The 16680-nt window shown below is 32.6% G+C and overlaps 1 protein-coding gene across 1 annotated transcript; it reads right to left on the bottom strand.

Annotated features, from left to right (window-relative positions):
- Positions 1 to 9461: 9461 nt before the first annotated feature.
- Positions 9462 to 16665, bottom strand: LOC308644197 (putative coiled-coil domain-containing protein 144C). Its single transcript, XM_081285029.1, has 3 exons — positions 16274 to 16665; positions 10318 to 10590; positions 9462 to 9613 (listed from the first exon to the last, which is right to left on the bottom strand). The coding sequence occupies exons 1-3, from the start codon at positions 16655 to 16657 to the stop codon at positions 9476 to 9478; spliced, it is 795 nt and encodes a 264-aa protein (XP_081141155.1). The 5' UTR covers positions 16658 to 16665; the 3' UTR covers positions 9462 to 9475.
- Positions 16666 to 16680: the final 15 nt, after the last annotated feature.

Raw genomic sequence — 16680 nt, forward strand, 5'->3', positions numbered from 1 at the left:
ACAAATTTAATGATCATTTGTATTTTCAATTATATATTTGATAGATTTATCCCTAATATTTAATTTATTGTCATTTATTTTTCATTGTTTAGTATTTCTTAATACTTTTAAAACTGTAGTTTTTGACATTCTTGTTTCTTAACAGAAACACTAAGAAACCTCATTTTCTAGGCCCCACAGATTTTACAGGATAGCATGGCTCTGTGTTATGGCTTTTCTTGGGGTGCTCCTTGAACTAGTTTGCCTTTGGTTGAGAATTTTAGTTTCAAACTTCTCTCTCCTGGTGGCTGCACACAGAGGAAGATCTTCACCAGCAAGCTCAGTTAAGTATTTAAGGGCTTTGTCACCCTTGCTGTGGATACACTCTCTCCAGACACTTAGCTTTCTAGGAAGAAAGCTGTGGAATTCTACCAAAAGTACATAAACTTTTCTTCCACCTGGTTTCTGCACTGTAGGTTCTTTGATGTTCAATTGTTTTTCCTCTTTCTCAATGTGACTAATTATCAAAATATGCCATCAGTTCTGTGTCACAGTAGACAGAAAACAGTTCCCTAAAAATCCAGAATATTGGAGCTATGTTCTCCTTTCTCTGACACCAAAAGGGGAAAACTGAGAATTGGGCAGTTTCTCCTGATCATACTGGTGTGTCAACTTGGGGGAAAAGCTGATCTGTGAGAAAGGCAAAAGTTTTCCTTTACCATTTAGTGAGGCTGTTCTTGGTTTTGCCCTCTATCTCCAGTTCTTATTAGTTTTACTACAACTATTTGGCTGGGTATTGAGGCTGTTTATATACATTTATGTGTGGTTGTGGGAAAGAGAAATCATTTGTATAGCTGTTTTGGTGGAGTCTAAACTCCCTTCATCCGCTTGGGAGTTCTTGTTATTAGAAGTGGAAATATTCCATTGATGAATGAGTAATTGTAAAATTAAGTGCATGAAATTAAGTGTAGATGTGTTAAAAGTAAAATTCAATGGTAACTTTGGAAAAAGTAATTCTTGGAGTTATGCAGGAAGAGAAAAACACAAGAGTGAGATTCACAAATGAATGGGAGACTTGGGATATGGCTTAGGGTAGAGCATATTCTGGATTCAATTGGAATATCATCAATCAATCAATCAATCAAATAAAACAATTAAAAAATGATTTTAATTTAGTGTTTGCAGACCCTCCTTTTGAAAGACATTGTATCTAAGTGGAATAATGGAGAATAATCTTTGTTCTTCTTTAACTGTATTTTTCAATCTTTACATAATGATCATATGTAAAACTTGAACATTTTAAAAATTACATATGTAACACCAAAAATGCTAAAAAAAGTATTAAGTAATAAATTCATAAAAATTTAATCTACAGTCACCATGAAAATTTCTTCCTGATTTTTTTTTCTGTTTTTTTTTATTGATTATTTAAAGCATTACATAGTTCATGATATATCATCTTTCATACATTTGACTCAAATTGTGTTTTGAACTCCCATTTTCACCCCAAATACAGATTGCAGAATCACATCTGTTACATATTCACATTTTTACATAATGCCATATTAGTGACTGTTGTATTCTGCTACCTTTCCTATCCCCTACTATCCCCCCTCCCCTTCCCTCCCCTCCCATCTTCCCTCTCTACCTCCCCTGCTGTTGTTCAATTCTCTCCCTTTTTCCTTCCCCCTTGCCCCTCATAACCTCTTATAATTTTATGTATCATTGAAGGTCTCCTACCATTTCCATGTGCTTTCCCTTCTCTCCCCATTTCTCTCCCCCCATTCGTCTTTGTTTACTGTAGTCTTTTCCTCATGCTCTTCCTTCCTGTTCTGTTCTTAGTTGTTCTCATTATATCAAAGCAGACATTTGGCATTTGTTTTTTAGGGCTTGGCTCGCTTCACTTAGCATAATCTGTTCTAATGCCATCCATTTCCCTGCAAATTCTATGATTTTGTCATTTCTTAGTGCTGCATAATACTCCATTGTGTATATATGCCACATTTTTTTTTATCCATTCATCTATTGAGGGGCATAGTATTAATTTTCTCATTCTTAATGATAACACAGGGCTGGGGTTGTTTTTCAGTGTAAGAGAATTTTTCTAGCATGGATGAGGCATTGTTTTTGATACTCAGCACCACATATAAATAAATAAATAAAATAAAGGTCTATCAACAATTAATAATGATATTTTTAAAAAGATAACAGGATAGACAGCAGAATACATCAGTCACTAGAAAGGCAATTTATAAATCAATGGAAATGTAACTGATGTGACACAGCAATCTGTATACGGGGTAAAAATGGGAGTTCATAACCCACTTGAATCAATCTGTGAAATATGGTATATTAAGAACTATGTAATGTTTTGAACAACCAACAATAATATAAAAAAAATAAAAAGATAACAGAATAAGTTTCAAGGGCAGATATGCAAAGTGCTTATTAATATTGAAATGGTGAACTCAATAACAAACCCTGAGGGCAAATTCAGGAAATATTTTATTTCATAAACTGAATTGTACAGAAAGTCTGTAGAAGAATGATGTGGTGCATATGAAGTGTGTTGTGCATACAAAAGAAAAAACATACATGCAGGTCGTTTCACAGCATTAGAGGAACATTGGATCAACAAATCAAGACTAAATCCAGAATGTAGCTTGTTTTCGCAAATAAAGTATTTCTGTTGTTTCCTTTTGCCATGCTGAGATTTGTCCTCAGGCTTCATATGTGCTATACATGTACTCTACCACTGAGCCTCACCCCCTTACGCTGAAAATATAGTTTTATTGGAATGCCATCAGGCATTCAATTATTATATTTGCAGATTTTAGGCTATGACCACAGAGAACTTCTGGTCCACAAAGCCTAAAGTCTTCATGATGTGCTCCTCTAAAGAAATATTTGCAAATTCCATTGGTATTAATTTTAATATCACCAAATATATTGACATATTGATGGAACAGGGATCCCTATGTGCAATCTACCAGCAGCATTCAGGTTAACTTGAGAGTCAAATATTTGAGCATTTATCCACTGGTTATGAAAATTAAAATCTAATTATAAACTGAAGAAAAATCTATAGTACTACTGAAATACACCATTCAAAAATCAAAATCAAAGATATCATGAATAGCCCAGAAATGCTCAGGAACCATCCCAGATTTAAAAAAACAACATAAGAAACAAGACCACTGGACACAATGAATAATTGATATTAAAATTTCCCAAAATTGGATTTATTTTGGTTCAAAGACAAATGTTAAAATAACTGTCAAATTTTGAATAAGATTTGTAGAGTAGATATTCACAACATAGTTTACTTATTTTGATCATTGCACCATAGTTACAGAGATAATTTCTCATTTTTAGAAAATGTGAGATTTTTAAATTTACAAATAAAAAGACATTGTGTGCATCTTGCAAATGTTTCAGAGATAAAAACTGTTATGTACGTAGACTCATCTAGAAATGAAGAATAACATTTGGGGAATGTTTCTTATGAATTCCTTTCACTGCTGTCTTAAATCTTCTATAAATCTGAGATTATCAAAATAGAACATTTCTGAAAGAAAAATAAATTTTTAAAATATTAACAAGTAACAGCAAACACAATAAAATAAACCATGAATCTGTATAGGTATAATAAATGAACAAATTTAGTGGTGAATGATACACATTTATATTTATATTAATATTTATAGTCTCAAACTATCTTCACACAAATAATAATTACAAAGTAAAATTCTGCAAATACCACATTAATGACCAACATTAACATCAGCAGTAATGAGGATATTATAGGTCACATGATGTGATTCAAAGTGAAAATGAGAGAATTGATTTCTGTGGTACTCTTGCCAAAAACATGTAATCTAGCTCCAATCCATTTTAAGCACATTCTACAAGCTTTCCCTCTGAAAAATTCAAGGTCATGAAGGTTAAGAAAAGACTAAGGAATATTTAATTCAGAAGGCATCTATAAAATAAAACAATTAAGTTCATTTCATGTCTCTGAAGAAAATATTTTTTTATAAAGAACAATATCAGGCTACTAGAAAAACATGAAAATAATCTGAGGATTAAGTGGTCCAAGGCATTATGATAGAATGTATAAGTGTTGATTTGAGAAACAGCATTTGCTTAATGTTGTTGTTTTTTTTTTCTTTTTTTCTTTATACAATCTTGGAAAATACTAGTGAAGTTGCAGGTTCTAATGCAAAGTACTTTTTCCCACTGAAGCATTTTAAAATGAATTAACATATGCCATCTTTCATGATAGGTTTAGTATTTCCTACAAGTCAGAACATGCTAGACAACAATATAACCTTCATAATGAAACTGATACAATTAACAACTATGCTGTTACCTGTTAATATTTGAAAAATATACTCATAATAAATGAATGTTGAATTGTAGTTATCTAGCAGGTTCTGACTTGTACAAAATACTAAAAATATCATAAATGATAGCATATGTAAGCAATTCATTTTAAAATGCTTCAGTGGGAAAAAGTACTTTCCATTAGAACCTGCAACTTCACTAGTATTTTCCAAGATTGTATAAACAAAGAGAAAAGGAAAAAAATAAAGATAAAACACTAAGCAAATATTCTTATTAGAAAAATTATTAAGTCAGTGCCTGAAATATAAATTTAAAGATGGCAGTATAATAATTGCAATACATTAATCCATTATTGAATAGAGTAACCAGCATGTAAAAATAATGTTGCCTAATTCTCTGGACCCATATTCAGTGATATAATATAAATAATCCATCATTAATGTGATATTTAGATCTACCAAATTAGTGTTGACTTGGTTGCTGAATTGAGCTTAAATGCTAACATTTAGATAGTCTGAAAACACATCTAATAAAAACTGGTTTGCACTTGCACTTCAAATTTTCTTACAGATATAAATAATTTTCATATTTTGATAATCTCATTATATATGTCACACATATCCATTTCAATAAAGTATTTACATCATACATTTCATAAATAATGTAAATATTATATTAACAGTCTGAAAAACACAATATTAGCTTTCATTTTTTCTTCTTAAAATCTCTGTATATCCTTATGATGTTTCCAAAAGTACATCTTGTCTTGTCTTATTAGTAATTCTTAAGGCAGAAGCTCCCATGTTCAGGATTCAAATTCTGCAGCAAGTGAAGAGAAAAAGAATTATATTTTTTCTCAAACATTTTATAAGTATAAATCAGTGAAGAAGTTTAGAACTTTTTATTGTTTATAAGAAGAAAAAAAGATATGTCCACAATACAAAATCACTATGGAATGAAGTATGCCCATATTTTCATACACAGTTGTCATTATGACTGAGTATCAGAGCTTTGGGTTTTCCACCTCTTATGCATAAATTTGACAACCATATGCTAGGGTATTCTGGCAAGAACTGGGATGACAACATGGAGATGATAATGGACACCTCTCAACAGTCATATACAATAGCTTCAAAAGCAGACAATCAGGCAGTTTCCATACAGAGTCATTGGCATTAGGACAAGGATAAAACAGGTTACTACTGGAACACTTAGAAGGGACTTCTGTCCCAATTTTGTGTGTTTGAGGTCCTTCAATGGAAGTGATACAGTAACACCATAAGTAAGAGGAGAAATTGTGAGAGAAAGGGAAGAGGTGCATGCAGACACCGAGATGAGGAAGAACACTTGTGGAATCACAGTGGTCCAGTGTCACTAGAATCTAGAGCAAAGTGCCAATAAAGCAAGTGAGATGAGATAGCCTGAGTAACCTGACAAAAATCCAGTTGTTTGGATATTTTAATTTTTGGCTAAGAAATTTCATATTTTTATTGAGGCAAATGTAAACTAATGACAGAGTCATGACAGGGTATTTTAAATGTGTGACTGTTACTAAGTCAGTCTGGGATTTTGGCCATAAACCACAGAAAATGGGTGATGCCATTTTTTTCCCACAAAAGAATGTCAGTGTATAGGCTGACAGTTTCATAGTGGGGCAGAAGTGGGAAAAAAGCAGTTTCACACTTAAGGTCTTTAATTTGTTGATATTCAGAATTGGAAAAAATACATAGCTCTTTAATTGTAATTGATTTCAGAAGTTATGACCAGCAGTTTTTAAACATTTGGCTCATTATAGATGTGCACTTGATGAGTTATGTGGTAAATACTTCCAACTCTTATATAAATATCACCATGTAGAGTGTTCTTTGTATAAAACTCTTCTCTTACTAATTCCCCAAATAGGGTCTAAAATATATTACTGAACATAGTAAGTATGTTGTAGTGATAACAATAAGGTGGTGTCTAATGCCTTTACACATTTGATGTGAAAACAAATGATTTTGACTGACAGAATTCCCATTCCTGTCTTTATGTTCTATTTTTAAAGAAAATTATTTTAAACAAAAATTTTACTGGTGCATTTGACTATATATAATAGAGGAACTGATTATGACATATTCACAGATGCACATAAAATAATTTGATCACTCTTCCTCTCTAGTAGTTTTTTCCTCTCCTTCTCCCTTCACCTTTGAAGGCATTCTGCAGTGATTATGGAGACATATCTTTGAAACGTGATGAAAGAGTTTAAAAAACACTCTTCTATTCAGGCTAGCATGATATGGCAAACTAATGTTCCACAAGGAAATGTAGAACTATTACATTAAGTTTTAAATAAACTAGCTTATGCATAAGTAAAAAAGAAACATCACTTTCTCCCAGAAATACATTGGATAAAGAGTTGCCTCCCAAATCCCCTTTGCATTGTGTCTACATTCATACACAATTTCTCATTGTTTTGTAAATGGTAAATTATCTCATTTTTTTCTGGTAAGAACTAATAAGAACAACTTCTACTTGCATCCTGCATAACAACTAACTTTCATTCTCTTTTTGTAAATAGTCATCCAATTTCATGACTCTGAAGCACTTCAAACCCGATTCTCTCATTTTTTTTCAGGAAGATATTCATGTAAGCTAAGAAACTGAAAAAAAAAAACATATATCAGCTATTAAATTAAATTGTAATTTATATGTTAAAATGATTTCTTTCTGTCATAACTATTTAACTTCAGCATTGTTTTATAAAGCTTAGATTTGTTCTCCTGTGATTTTTCAGGTCAAAATGCCAAATAAAAGAATAAGGTTGAGGCCACATTTAACATAGATATGCATGGCTTTACTATGTGTTAAGAAGTTCATCAAAACACCATTGAAGCAGGGTGTGATGGCACATGCCTGTAATCACAGTGGCTTAAGAGGCTGAGACAGGACAGTCTTGAGTTCAAAGCTAGTTTCAGCAACCGTGAGGCCTAAGCAACTCACTGAGACCCTGTCTCTAAATAAAACATGAATAGGTTTGGGGATGTGGCTCAGTGGTCAAGTGTCCCTGAGTATAATCCCTGGTGCAAAGAAACAAACAGCCAATAAATAAATAAATAAATAAATAAAACGATGAAAGCTCTAAACCAAGGTGCAATGAAAGCAAGATGGTATCTTTTATTTGTTCACTTTCAAGCAGATATTTCATTATTGTAATAATACCCCTGATAAAAAAATGTCAAATATTATAGAAATATCTTCAAATGGGTTCAAAATAGCTGGACATTGTTTTTCTTATTAGCTCTTAAAAATACAGCTCATCATTTTTGGACTAATATTTGACTCGCTCAAATGAAGTCTTAGTATGAAGGAAATCACCTGGTTGTACTGAAGGGCTCCTGCTATACAATGCAACTCTAACCCTAACCTAACCCTAACCCTAACCCAACCCAAGCCAGGGAGTTGGGGACAGCACTCAGTGTGGAATAGTGAAATGAATCTGATCAAATTTTTTTGTGAATCCATATGAAAATATCACAGTGAATTTCACCTTCATGTATATTCATAATGCATAATTCAAAAAGAAACTTAAAAACTACAAATAAGTATAAGATCAGTAGAGCAGAAGCAAGAGAACACAGGGAGGAAGAAGGGGAGATAAAGTGGAAGTACTGGTCACTGAATTAGAGCACATTATATTTCATGCTTGTTTAATTATTTCAAAATTAACCTCAATATTATTTATGTCTAAATGCACTTTCAAAATTTTCATCAAATAAAAGAATAATTTAAATGTTCCACAAGAGTAAGTGGAGGGACTGTTGCTCAGTGGTAGAGTACTTGCCTACACATGTGAGGCACTGGGTTCAATCCTCAGCACCACATAAAATAAAGAAAATATATAACTAAAAAAATATTTTAAAAAGAGAGTAGGTAGAAATTCTCCATATGTGGGCACAACACTAAAAGAATCAGAACAGAGACAGTGTATGCAATTATGGGTTTGTAATTTCTCTAAAGAAGTGTACATATTTCCAGGGGGCTTCAAACTTCCAATTAAAGCAACGTTGGTGGAAGAGAGACAGAAATCAGCGATGTATGACTTTGCAAGTAACAATGCTGCCTTCTTGAAAGACTCTCCCTGGAAGATTCTTGAGGATGCCATTAGAAATATGGATACTTTAAAGACAAATATAGATGATGTAAACCTTAGTTTATTTGACTACCAAAGCCATTTTACTATGTTGAAGTATATTAAATCATGGTTTCCTTAAACACATGCAACTAGAAAATTTTAGTAAAGCTAGAAAGATTCATATTTAGTGAACCAGTTCAAGGACTTAAAGAATGTTCCTTGAAGATATTGTCAAGCATTTATTACCATCATATGTATATTCTACCTATTACCTAGATAAATTAAGCATTTGACAATGAGACAATTCAGAGCAACAGCCACTGGTTCAGAACAAGATAGGTGAGTGGGTGATCAAGATAGATTAAAGCTGCTGCCTAGAAAGTTGGCCCATGAATTTGTTACCAGGGCTTCAGGAGACTGCCCATTCATTCTGTCATTCACAGGCCCCAACACTGATCATCAGAATATTTCTAACCACTTTGCAGGTTATACTTCCCATCATCACAAGTATGACAATGTAGAGAGGAAAAAACTATATAGAACATTTTGTCTCTAGATACCATTTAAGAATAATATTTAAAAATTAAAATAAAAATCAGTTATCTGTCAGGTGTCAGAATGTGCCCAGAGTGTAGTTATAGCAACACTGGACACTTAAGGTTTCAGTTATAATCTTTCAAAAATTGTGAAACTTGTTCATGTTTTCATGTAGAAGCAGTTTTGTCACAATATAACTATGTGAATCACAAAACTTCAAAAACACTTAACTAAAAGTTTAGTATTCAGATGTAAAATGCAAAGGTGAGTGAAAGATAAACTTCCTAGACTCATGAATGTACTCAAGAGTACATTCATTTCCTAACATTACTTCCACAAATTATAGGGTCTAGTTTGCTTTTGCATGCTACCGATCTCATCAACCTGTCTCAAAGTTATGCAGTAGACAGACACAAATTAAGGAGACTAAGTTGCTCTCTTTCAGTCTAGGTTTTGACATACTTGTGGAATCTGGATTGTTCTGTATGGAAGTGCCTATATTCTCTCAGTTGCATTTCTTAGAATTTTCAGTTCAGATTCCAGATGGCTAATTCTGAGTTCCATCTGACTTCTTATTGAAGTAAAATTAGTCTTTCTGAACTGCTCTGTAATTTCCGGAGCTGCTTCTTGTGTCTAAAGAACATAAAAAGAATATATTTTAAAAATAATTAGAACCCAAATAATTATTATGTAGTTATTTTATTTAGTTCTGAGTCAAAAATTCAGACAGCAATTTTAAATGTGAAGAAAAAAATATTAGACTGTAAACTTCTGTCATCAGTATCAATTACATTAAATCTGAACCAATAATAATTGAGTTCTTCCTCTCCCCCTTTCCCCCCTCATTCCCTGCCCTCCTCCTCCTCCTTTCTACTGCGAATGGAACCCAGGGCGTTGCACAGGCTAGGCTATCTACCATTGATCTGTGCTCAAAGTAATGAATCATTCTCATGTTAGCACTCAGATCATCCGACAATTTAAAGGATAATAGAATCAATTCAAAATATGAAAGTTGAAAATTTTAAGATAACAATTCAAAAGTATATTTCTGCATCACATTTTTTTCTCCTCATAGTCTTACTTATGCCCACTCATATCAAATATCCAACAGTTATCTGATGAAAATTATTACTCAGATCAAATTAGCTGAAAGGATGATGTAAATTGTGGTATTTGAAGGGGCATCAAATGTCTTCCTTCTCTTAGAAATCTATACAACATCTTTCCTCAAGAGAGATAGAATACACCTATGATACGTATATCCCAAATACAGTTTACAATGAAATGAATTAAAGCAAACTGCAGATAAGTAAGATAGCCTGTAAAATCAGAAATACTTGTTTTTGCTTCTCCTCTAAATCCCATCTTGCTCGATGTTCAATGTCACATTCCCACCGTACTCCTTGGCCTCGTTCTACTCGAGTGCTCCGTGTGTGCCTTGGAAAGTTTACTACATTTTCTTCCAACTTCTTTTGATTCCTTTCTATTTTTTCAAATGTATCTTGTATACTTTTTATAAAAAACAAGTTTTGCATAAAACAGTCATAGTTTGTTCTCAAATGTAAATGCTTTGAAGATGCATTTTTCATCTTTGCAGTGAGATCATCCATCTGCATGAATAAAAGAAGTATGAAAAAACACAATACGAAAATAAGATACTGAAAATATTCGACACAAACTCAAACAACAAATTTTACATAAATTCAATTGCAACAAAACATAATCTATACCAGCATTATGAAGAGTAGATAAAGTTTCGATAATAAGGTATATTAGCTTTTCAGTTGGTAAGGATTACACATCTATAAATCCCAATTCTGGCTACATAATAAATGTTGAGGAAATCTATATAGAAGATGATTTTTCCTATACTGAATTTACTATTGGTTTAAGTGAATTTAATTTTATATTTTGTCACTGAAATATAGTTAGAATAAAAGTCTTAACAGGCCAATCTACTAACAAAAAATATTGATTGATATCAAATAGTAATTTTGTTAAAACAACTATTAGGCATTAATATTTTCCATTCATTCTAGAATAGGTGTGGATATCAGATATTACTCTCACCTTGGGAGAATTTATATCTCAAGAAGATAATCACCATGCAAACACTGTTGGTGACAGAAAAGTCAGAGAAAGTGCATGAAAAATAAAAATTCATTTTATGTGATCTCTGAATAATCATGATCAAGTGAATAAAAACAGACAAGTCAGAAAGTACAGCATGAATAAGACAGAGATATGGTACAATCGGCACAATTCATGAAGACCACAAAGAGGCAGGGTAATAAAAGCATGTCCAAATATTAACTTGTAAATAGATGCCCCCAGTCATGTAGTACTGGAGTTGTCAAGAGGTGGAAGCATTTTTTGGTTTAGCAACTGATAACTGGCTAAGTGACATGGTCATAAAACAAAATTCTACTAGACAACAGAAAGAAATAAAATAGTGATGCTTGCTACAACACAGAGGATCCCTGAAAAAAGTATTCTAAGTCAATGAAACTGGTAAAAAACAAAAGACCTACTATTGTATAAATTCACTTGTATGAAATATCCATTACAGAGTAATTTTAGAGTTAGAACTATAAGCCAACTTCCAAACAAGATTTCCAAAAAGCAAAAGTTAATATCAAGAATCAGCAAATGGTGGCTGGTAGTTCAGTGGTAGAGTGCTTGCTTAGCATGTGTGCAGCTCTTGGTTTGATCCTCAGCACCGCACATGAATAAATAAAGATAATGTGTCCATCTACAAATAAAAATATTTTTTAAAAGCATCAATATGGGGCTGGGGCTGGGGCTGTAGCTCAGTGGTAGAGTGCTTGCCTTCCATGTGTGAGACATTGTGTTTGATTCTCACCACCACATAAAAATAAAGATATTGTGGTCTATGTACAACTGTTTTTTTTTTTTAAAGATCAATAAATGGGTTGGTATCAAACTAAAAATCTTTTTCACAGCAAAGGAAACCATCACGAATTATGAACAGAGAACCTTCAAAATGTGAGAAAACCTTTGCCATGTGCACCTCAGATAGAACATTAATCACCAGGATGTACAAATAATTCAAATTTTTTAACACCAAAAGAACACCAACCAATAATCCAATCAATAAATGGGCAAAGGAACTGAAAAGGCACTTCCCAGAAGAACATATGCAAATGGTCAGAAAATATCTGAAAAAAATTCAATTAGAGAAATGCAAATGCCACACTGAGATTCCATCTCACTCGGGTCAGGATGGCAACTGAAAAGAATAAAATAATGATAGATGTTGGTGGCAGTGTGGGGAAAATGTTCACTTACACATTGCTGATGGGACTGCAAATTGATGCAATCACTCTGGAAAGCAGTATGGAGAGTCCTCAGAAATCTTGGAATGTAACCGCCATTTGACCCACTTATCCCACTCCTCGACTTACACACAAAATCCTTAAAATCATCATACTACAGTGACACAGCCACAACAATGTCTAAAGTGGCTCAAATCACAATATTGAAGCTATGAAACCTTCAATAGATGAACAGATTTAAAAAATGTGTCATGTACACAGGATGGAATATTAATAAGCTGTGAGAAAGAATGAAATTATGGCATTTGCCAGTAAATGGATGGAAATGGAGATTATCATCCTAAGTGAAATAAGCCAATCCTCCAAATCCAAAGGCTGGAAGTTCTCTTTCATAAGTGAATGCTAACACACAGTAAGGAATGTGGGAAAAAAGAATAGAAGTTCATTGAATTAAGACAAAAGGAATGGGAATGAAAATGGAAACAGAAAAGACAGTAGAATAAATCTGAAACAACTTTCCTATATTCACATGTGAATACATGACCAGTGTAACTCCACATTATGTACAAATATAAAAATGTGAAGTTATAATCTATGATGTAAATATTCAAATACAGTCTACTGTCATATATATCTAAAAAGAACAATAAAGAAACAGCGTACTACAGGGACATAGCCACATCAATGTTTATCACAGCACAATTCACAATAGCTAGACTGTGGAGCCAACCTAGATGCCCTTCAATGGATGAATGGATAAAAACATGTGGCATATATACTCAATGGAATATTACTCAGCACTAAAAATAATGAGACCATGGCATTTGCAGGGAAATGAATGGCATTAGAGCAGATTATGCTAAGTGAAGTTAACGAATCCCAAGAAAAACAAATGCCGAGTGTCTTCTCTGATATAAGGGGGGTGACTCAAAATGGGGAAGAGAGGAAGAGCATGGGAAGAAGATTACCTCTACACAGGGAAGAGGGGTGGGAGGGAAAAGGAGGGAGAAAGGGAATTGCATGGATGGTGGAAGGAGACCTTCATTTTTATACAAAATACATGTATGAAGATGTGAGAAAAAAATAATAGTGTTACCTTAGATTAGGTAGAGAGAAGTGATGGGAAGGGAGGGGAAGGCTGGGGAGATAGGAAGGATAGTAGAATAAAACGGACATTATTATTACCATGTGTATATATGTGAATGCATGACCAATGTGATTCTGCAACCTGTATACTCAGAAAAATGAGATATTTTATCCCATGTGATTCAAATGTATGATATGTCAAGGTCATTGTACTGTCATGGGTAACTAATTAAAACAAATTTAAAAATCACATAAAAATAAAATAGAGTCTTGACTAAAGTTAATAAATAAATAAATAAAAAGTACTATTGTTTACATTTGTAAATTACTAAAATAATATATTGGTAGTTTTCTAGGACTTTGGACGTGTAGGGATTAGAAAACTGACAGCTAAGAGGTTCCAGGTTTCTTTTCAAGAACATGAAAATGTTCTAAAATTGACTGTGTAAATGGTTACATACATAACTCTGTTAATGTACTAAGAGACGCTGTATTTTACATGTTATATGGGTGAATTCGATGTCAGGTGCATTACATATATCATAAAAATGCCTTTTAAGAGATGTACTGAAAAAAAACTTAGCTAACATTTTTCATTGTCTAGTTTGGATAACAGTCCAGACATAATACAAATATTTATATACTTCATAATGTATCTAAATAAATGAAAAAATAAAGAAATAGCCTAAGTTTTTCAAGAATTAAACTAAAACCTAAACATATCTGTATTTTGAGAAAACCATAAAAAAATTTGTACACATTTTTAAAGTCAATTTAGTAATTACTTGCAGATTTTGAATAGATGCACAAAAATGAAGTAAAAATAACAATTTTTCCTGAAACATTATATTAAATAGTACCTCTATTTAGTTTTCCTTGTTGTACCATGGAAGTAGAGACAGCATGAAAAGCTGCTGGGTTATAGAAAAAAGTCTCAGCTTTCCTCAGACTAGATATTTTAATGAAAGATGCTGATTTTGTAAGAGAAAAATTCTAAAAGAAAATTTTAAGTGTAAGAAATAAGTGCAGTATAAAGATCCCCAAATATAATAAAATCAATTATAATGAAAATATAAAGAAAGCTGTTCATTGAAATTAGTATCCCAGAATAACTTTTATTACTTAAGCAGGTGTTGATTTACAGATGACATGTTCAATTTTCTACATACATGACTTGTCATTTGTCTTAGTTTCTTCATTAAATCCTGTCTTTATATTTTAAATTTATGTGAAAATGTGCTAAATCTTCTAGAGAAGCCTCTGATACATGTTGTAGTTTCAGGGTACCAGCTGGCTGTTTTTCAAGATGTCTCGCAACTACCTCATATTTCTGTTAATGATTTTGTTACTCAGCTCACTTTAAAAATTTATTATTATTATTGTTATTGTTATCATTATTACTATTGTTATTATTATTATTATTATTATATAATGATGTTTACTCTGAAAAATTATCACTACATACAACAGTAAGCTGCTGTTTATTTCTGAATTCCCTTAAGAAAATAGAAGATTGTGTACTCCTGCTTAGTCACTATCACATTCCTTACACAACAGGGTGAGCCCTGTATCTCTACATACTGCCCTTGATAAAGTTGCAATGTTTAACAAACTACTGAAATCTCAATCAAAAATGGTTACACAGGTCTCATTGGTAGTGGTGAATTCTACAGAGGTTATTATCCCTCTCTTATTAGAGACTCAAGTTAATACTCCACATCCTCACATCTTTAAAGCTTTGCTAAAATAATTCCAATATACTTTCACAAAGAATAAAGGAGATGCTAGGTAACCTGGTCTCCACCTCACTGGTCTTCACACCACTCCTGCTTTACATAAACCCTGCCACCCTCATTAGTCTAGACACGGGGGTTCAGTGCCAAATTAATGAATTTTAGATGGCTACAATTATCTTTGTCACCATATAATAGGAATTAGGCTATGAAATGAAGAAAACTATTAGCAAGTTATCATGAATATATGCATCAAATTACAGATGAAATCAACTGTGGTTTTGCTGCAATTCATCACATTAGTCCCAATTTATGATAATGACAAATAGATGCTTTTAAAGAGGTGGACAAGACATGAATGAAAACAAAAAAAAAAATATCAGGACAGTTTTTTTTCAGATTTATGATAAACTTAAATGACTAAAAATAAATTTACCAACTAGAAATATACAAAACTATACTGAAGAAAGTCTATTACAAAATACAGCATCTACATTTCAGTTCAACTGTAAAATCTGGAATGAACTGTAAAAGTAACTAATTTATTTGAAACTAGGTATGAGCATTTCCATTATGTGTTTCATTGTGATCTTCAAGTATAGCAACAAGAAGACATTAAAATTGTTATTCAGTAATGGGATGTAGCTCATTGGTAGAACATGTGTTTAGCATGTGCAAACTTTGGGTTGAATTAATAGCACCAAAATTAGACATTGTTTCAGCATTATTGAGACCATATTACTAATGTCAGCATATAAACCTACAAAAAAATCTTAACCTCTTAAATTTTTATAAGAAACAATTTCTTAAATTGAAGGGTCAGGCCCAAGTTTTAAAAATTTCCTCCTTTTTAAATACTAAAATCCATTTTAACTAAGTCTTTTGTGTTTAGTTGACACATGAGTACCTATAGTTATTTTAAAATATGTACACAGTGTGTAAGAATCAGAGCAGGGAAATTGGAATACTCAGCACTTCAAACACAGATTGGTTGTGCTGCAAATGAGGTCTAAGTTATTTTTGCTGGACAACAGGTTGTAGTTCTGTGTTGATACAGAAACACATTCATAATATCTACATTTTTATATTCATCAAGATTCAACATTTAGCCATAAGCAGGTATCACTTTGAGTATTCCTTTGAAGACTCTTTATAAAGATATCTTGCTTGATACTTACTTCTTCTGCTTTCTCCTCTCCATATTGATCCAGTTGTTCTTTTAAATGATTAGTTTCATTGATTAATTCCAAATATTTGTTTTCCAGCATGAGACGATATCTGTCATTCCGAGCTTGAAGTTTTTTTATAACATCATAAAATTGGGTTTGGACATTAATAATTCCATCTATTTTATTTTCACCTTTGTTCTGATAGTCATGCAATTGGTCTTCATGCAATGTAGTTTCTCTTTGTAGTTCAGATACCTTCTCTTTAGAAGCTTCCTGCTTTCTGAGGTATTCATTCCTTTTTCTTTCTTCATTTTGATACCTGTGTTCCGTCTCCTTCGGTTGGCACTGTCTTTGTTTTAGGTGTCTGTTTACTTGATCTGTAGCCAAAGTCATTACTCTTGTCTGATGCAGCTCGT

Source organism: Spermophilus citellus (genome assembly GCF_964194105.1).
Source record: "Spermophilus citellus genome assembly, chromosome: 1".
Taxonomy (NCBI): Eukaryota; Metazoa; Chordata; class Mammalia; order Rodentia; family Sciuridae; genus Spermophilus; species Spermophilus citellus.

Excerpts from the sequence above, each read along its gene's own strand:
- LOC308644197 (XM_081285029.1), bottom strand. The coding sequence starts at position 16,657 with ATGACTTTGGCTACAGATCAAGTAAACAGACACCTAAAACAAAGACAG. Across the intron at positions 10,591-16,273 it reads GAGAGGAGAAAGCAGAAGAA|ATGGATGATCTCACTGCAAA; the intron begins GTAAGTATCAAG and ends TTATTCATGCAG. Across the intron at positions 9,614-10,317 it reads TAGAGGAGAAGCAAAAACAA|ACACAAGAAGCAGCTCCGGA; the intron begins GTATTTCTGATT and ends TATGTTCTTTAG.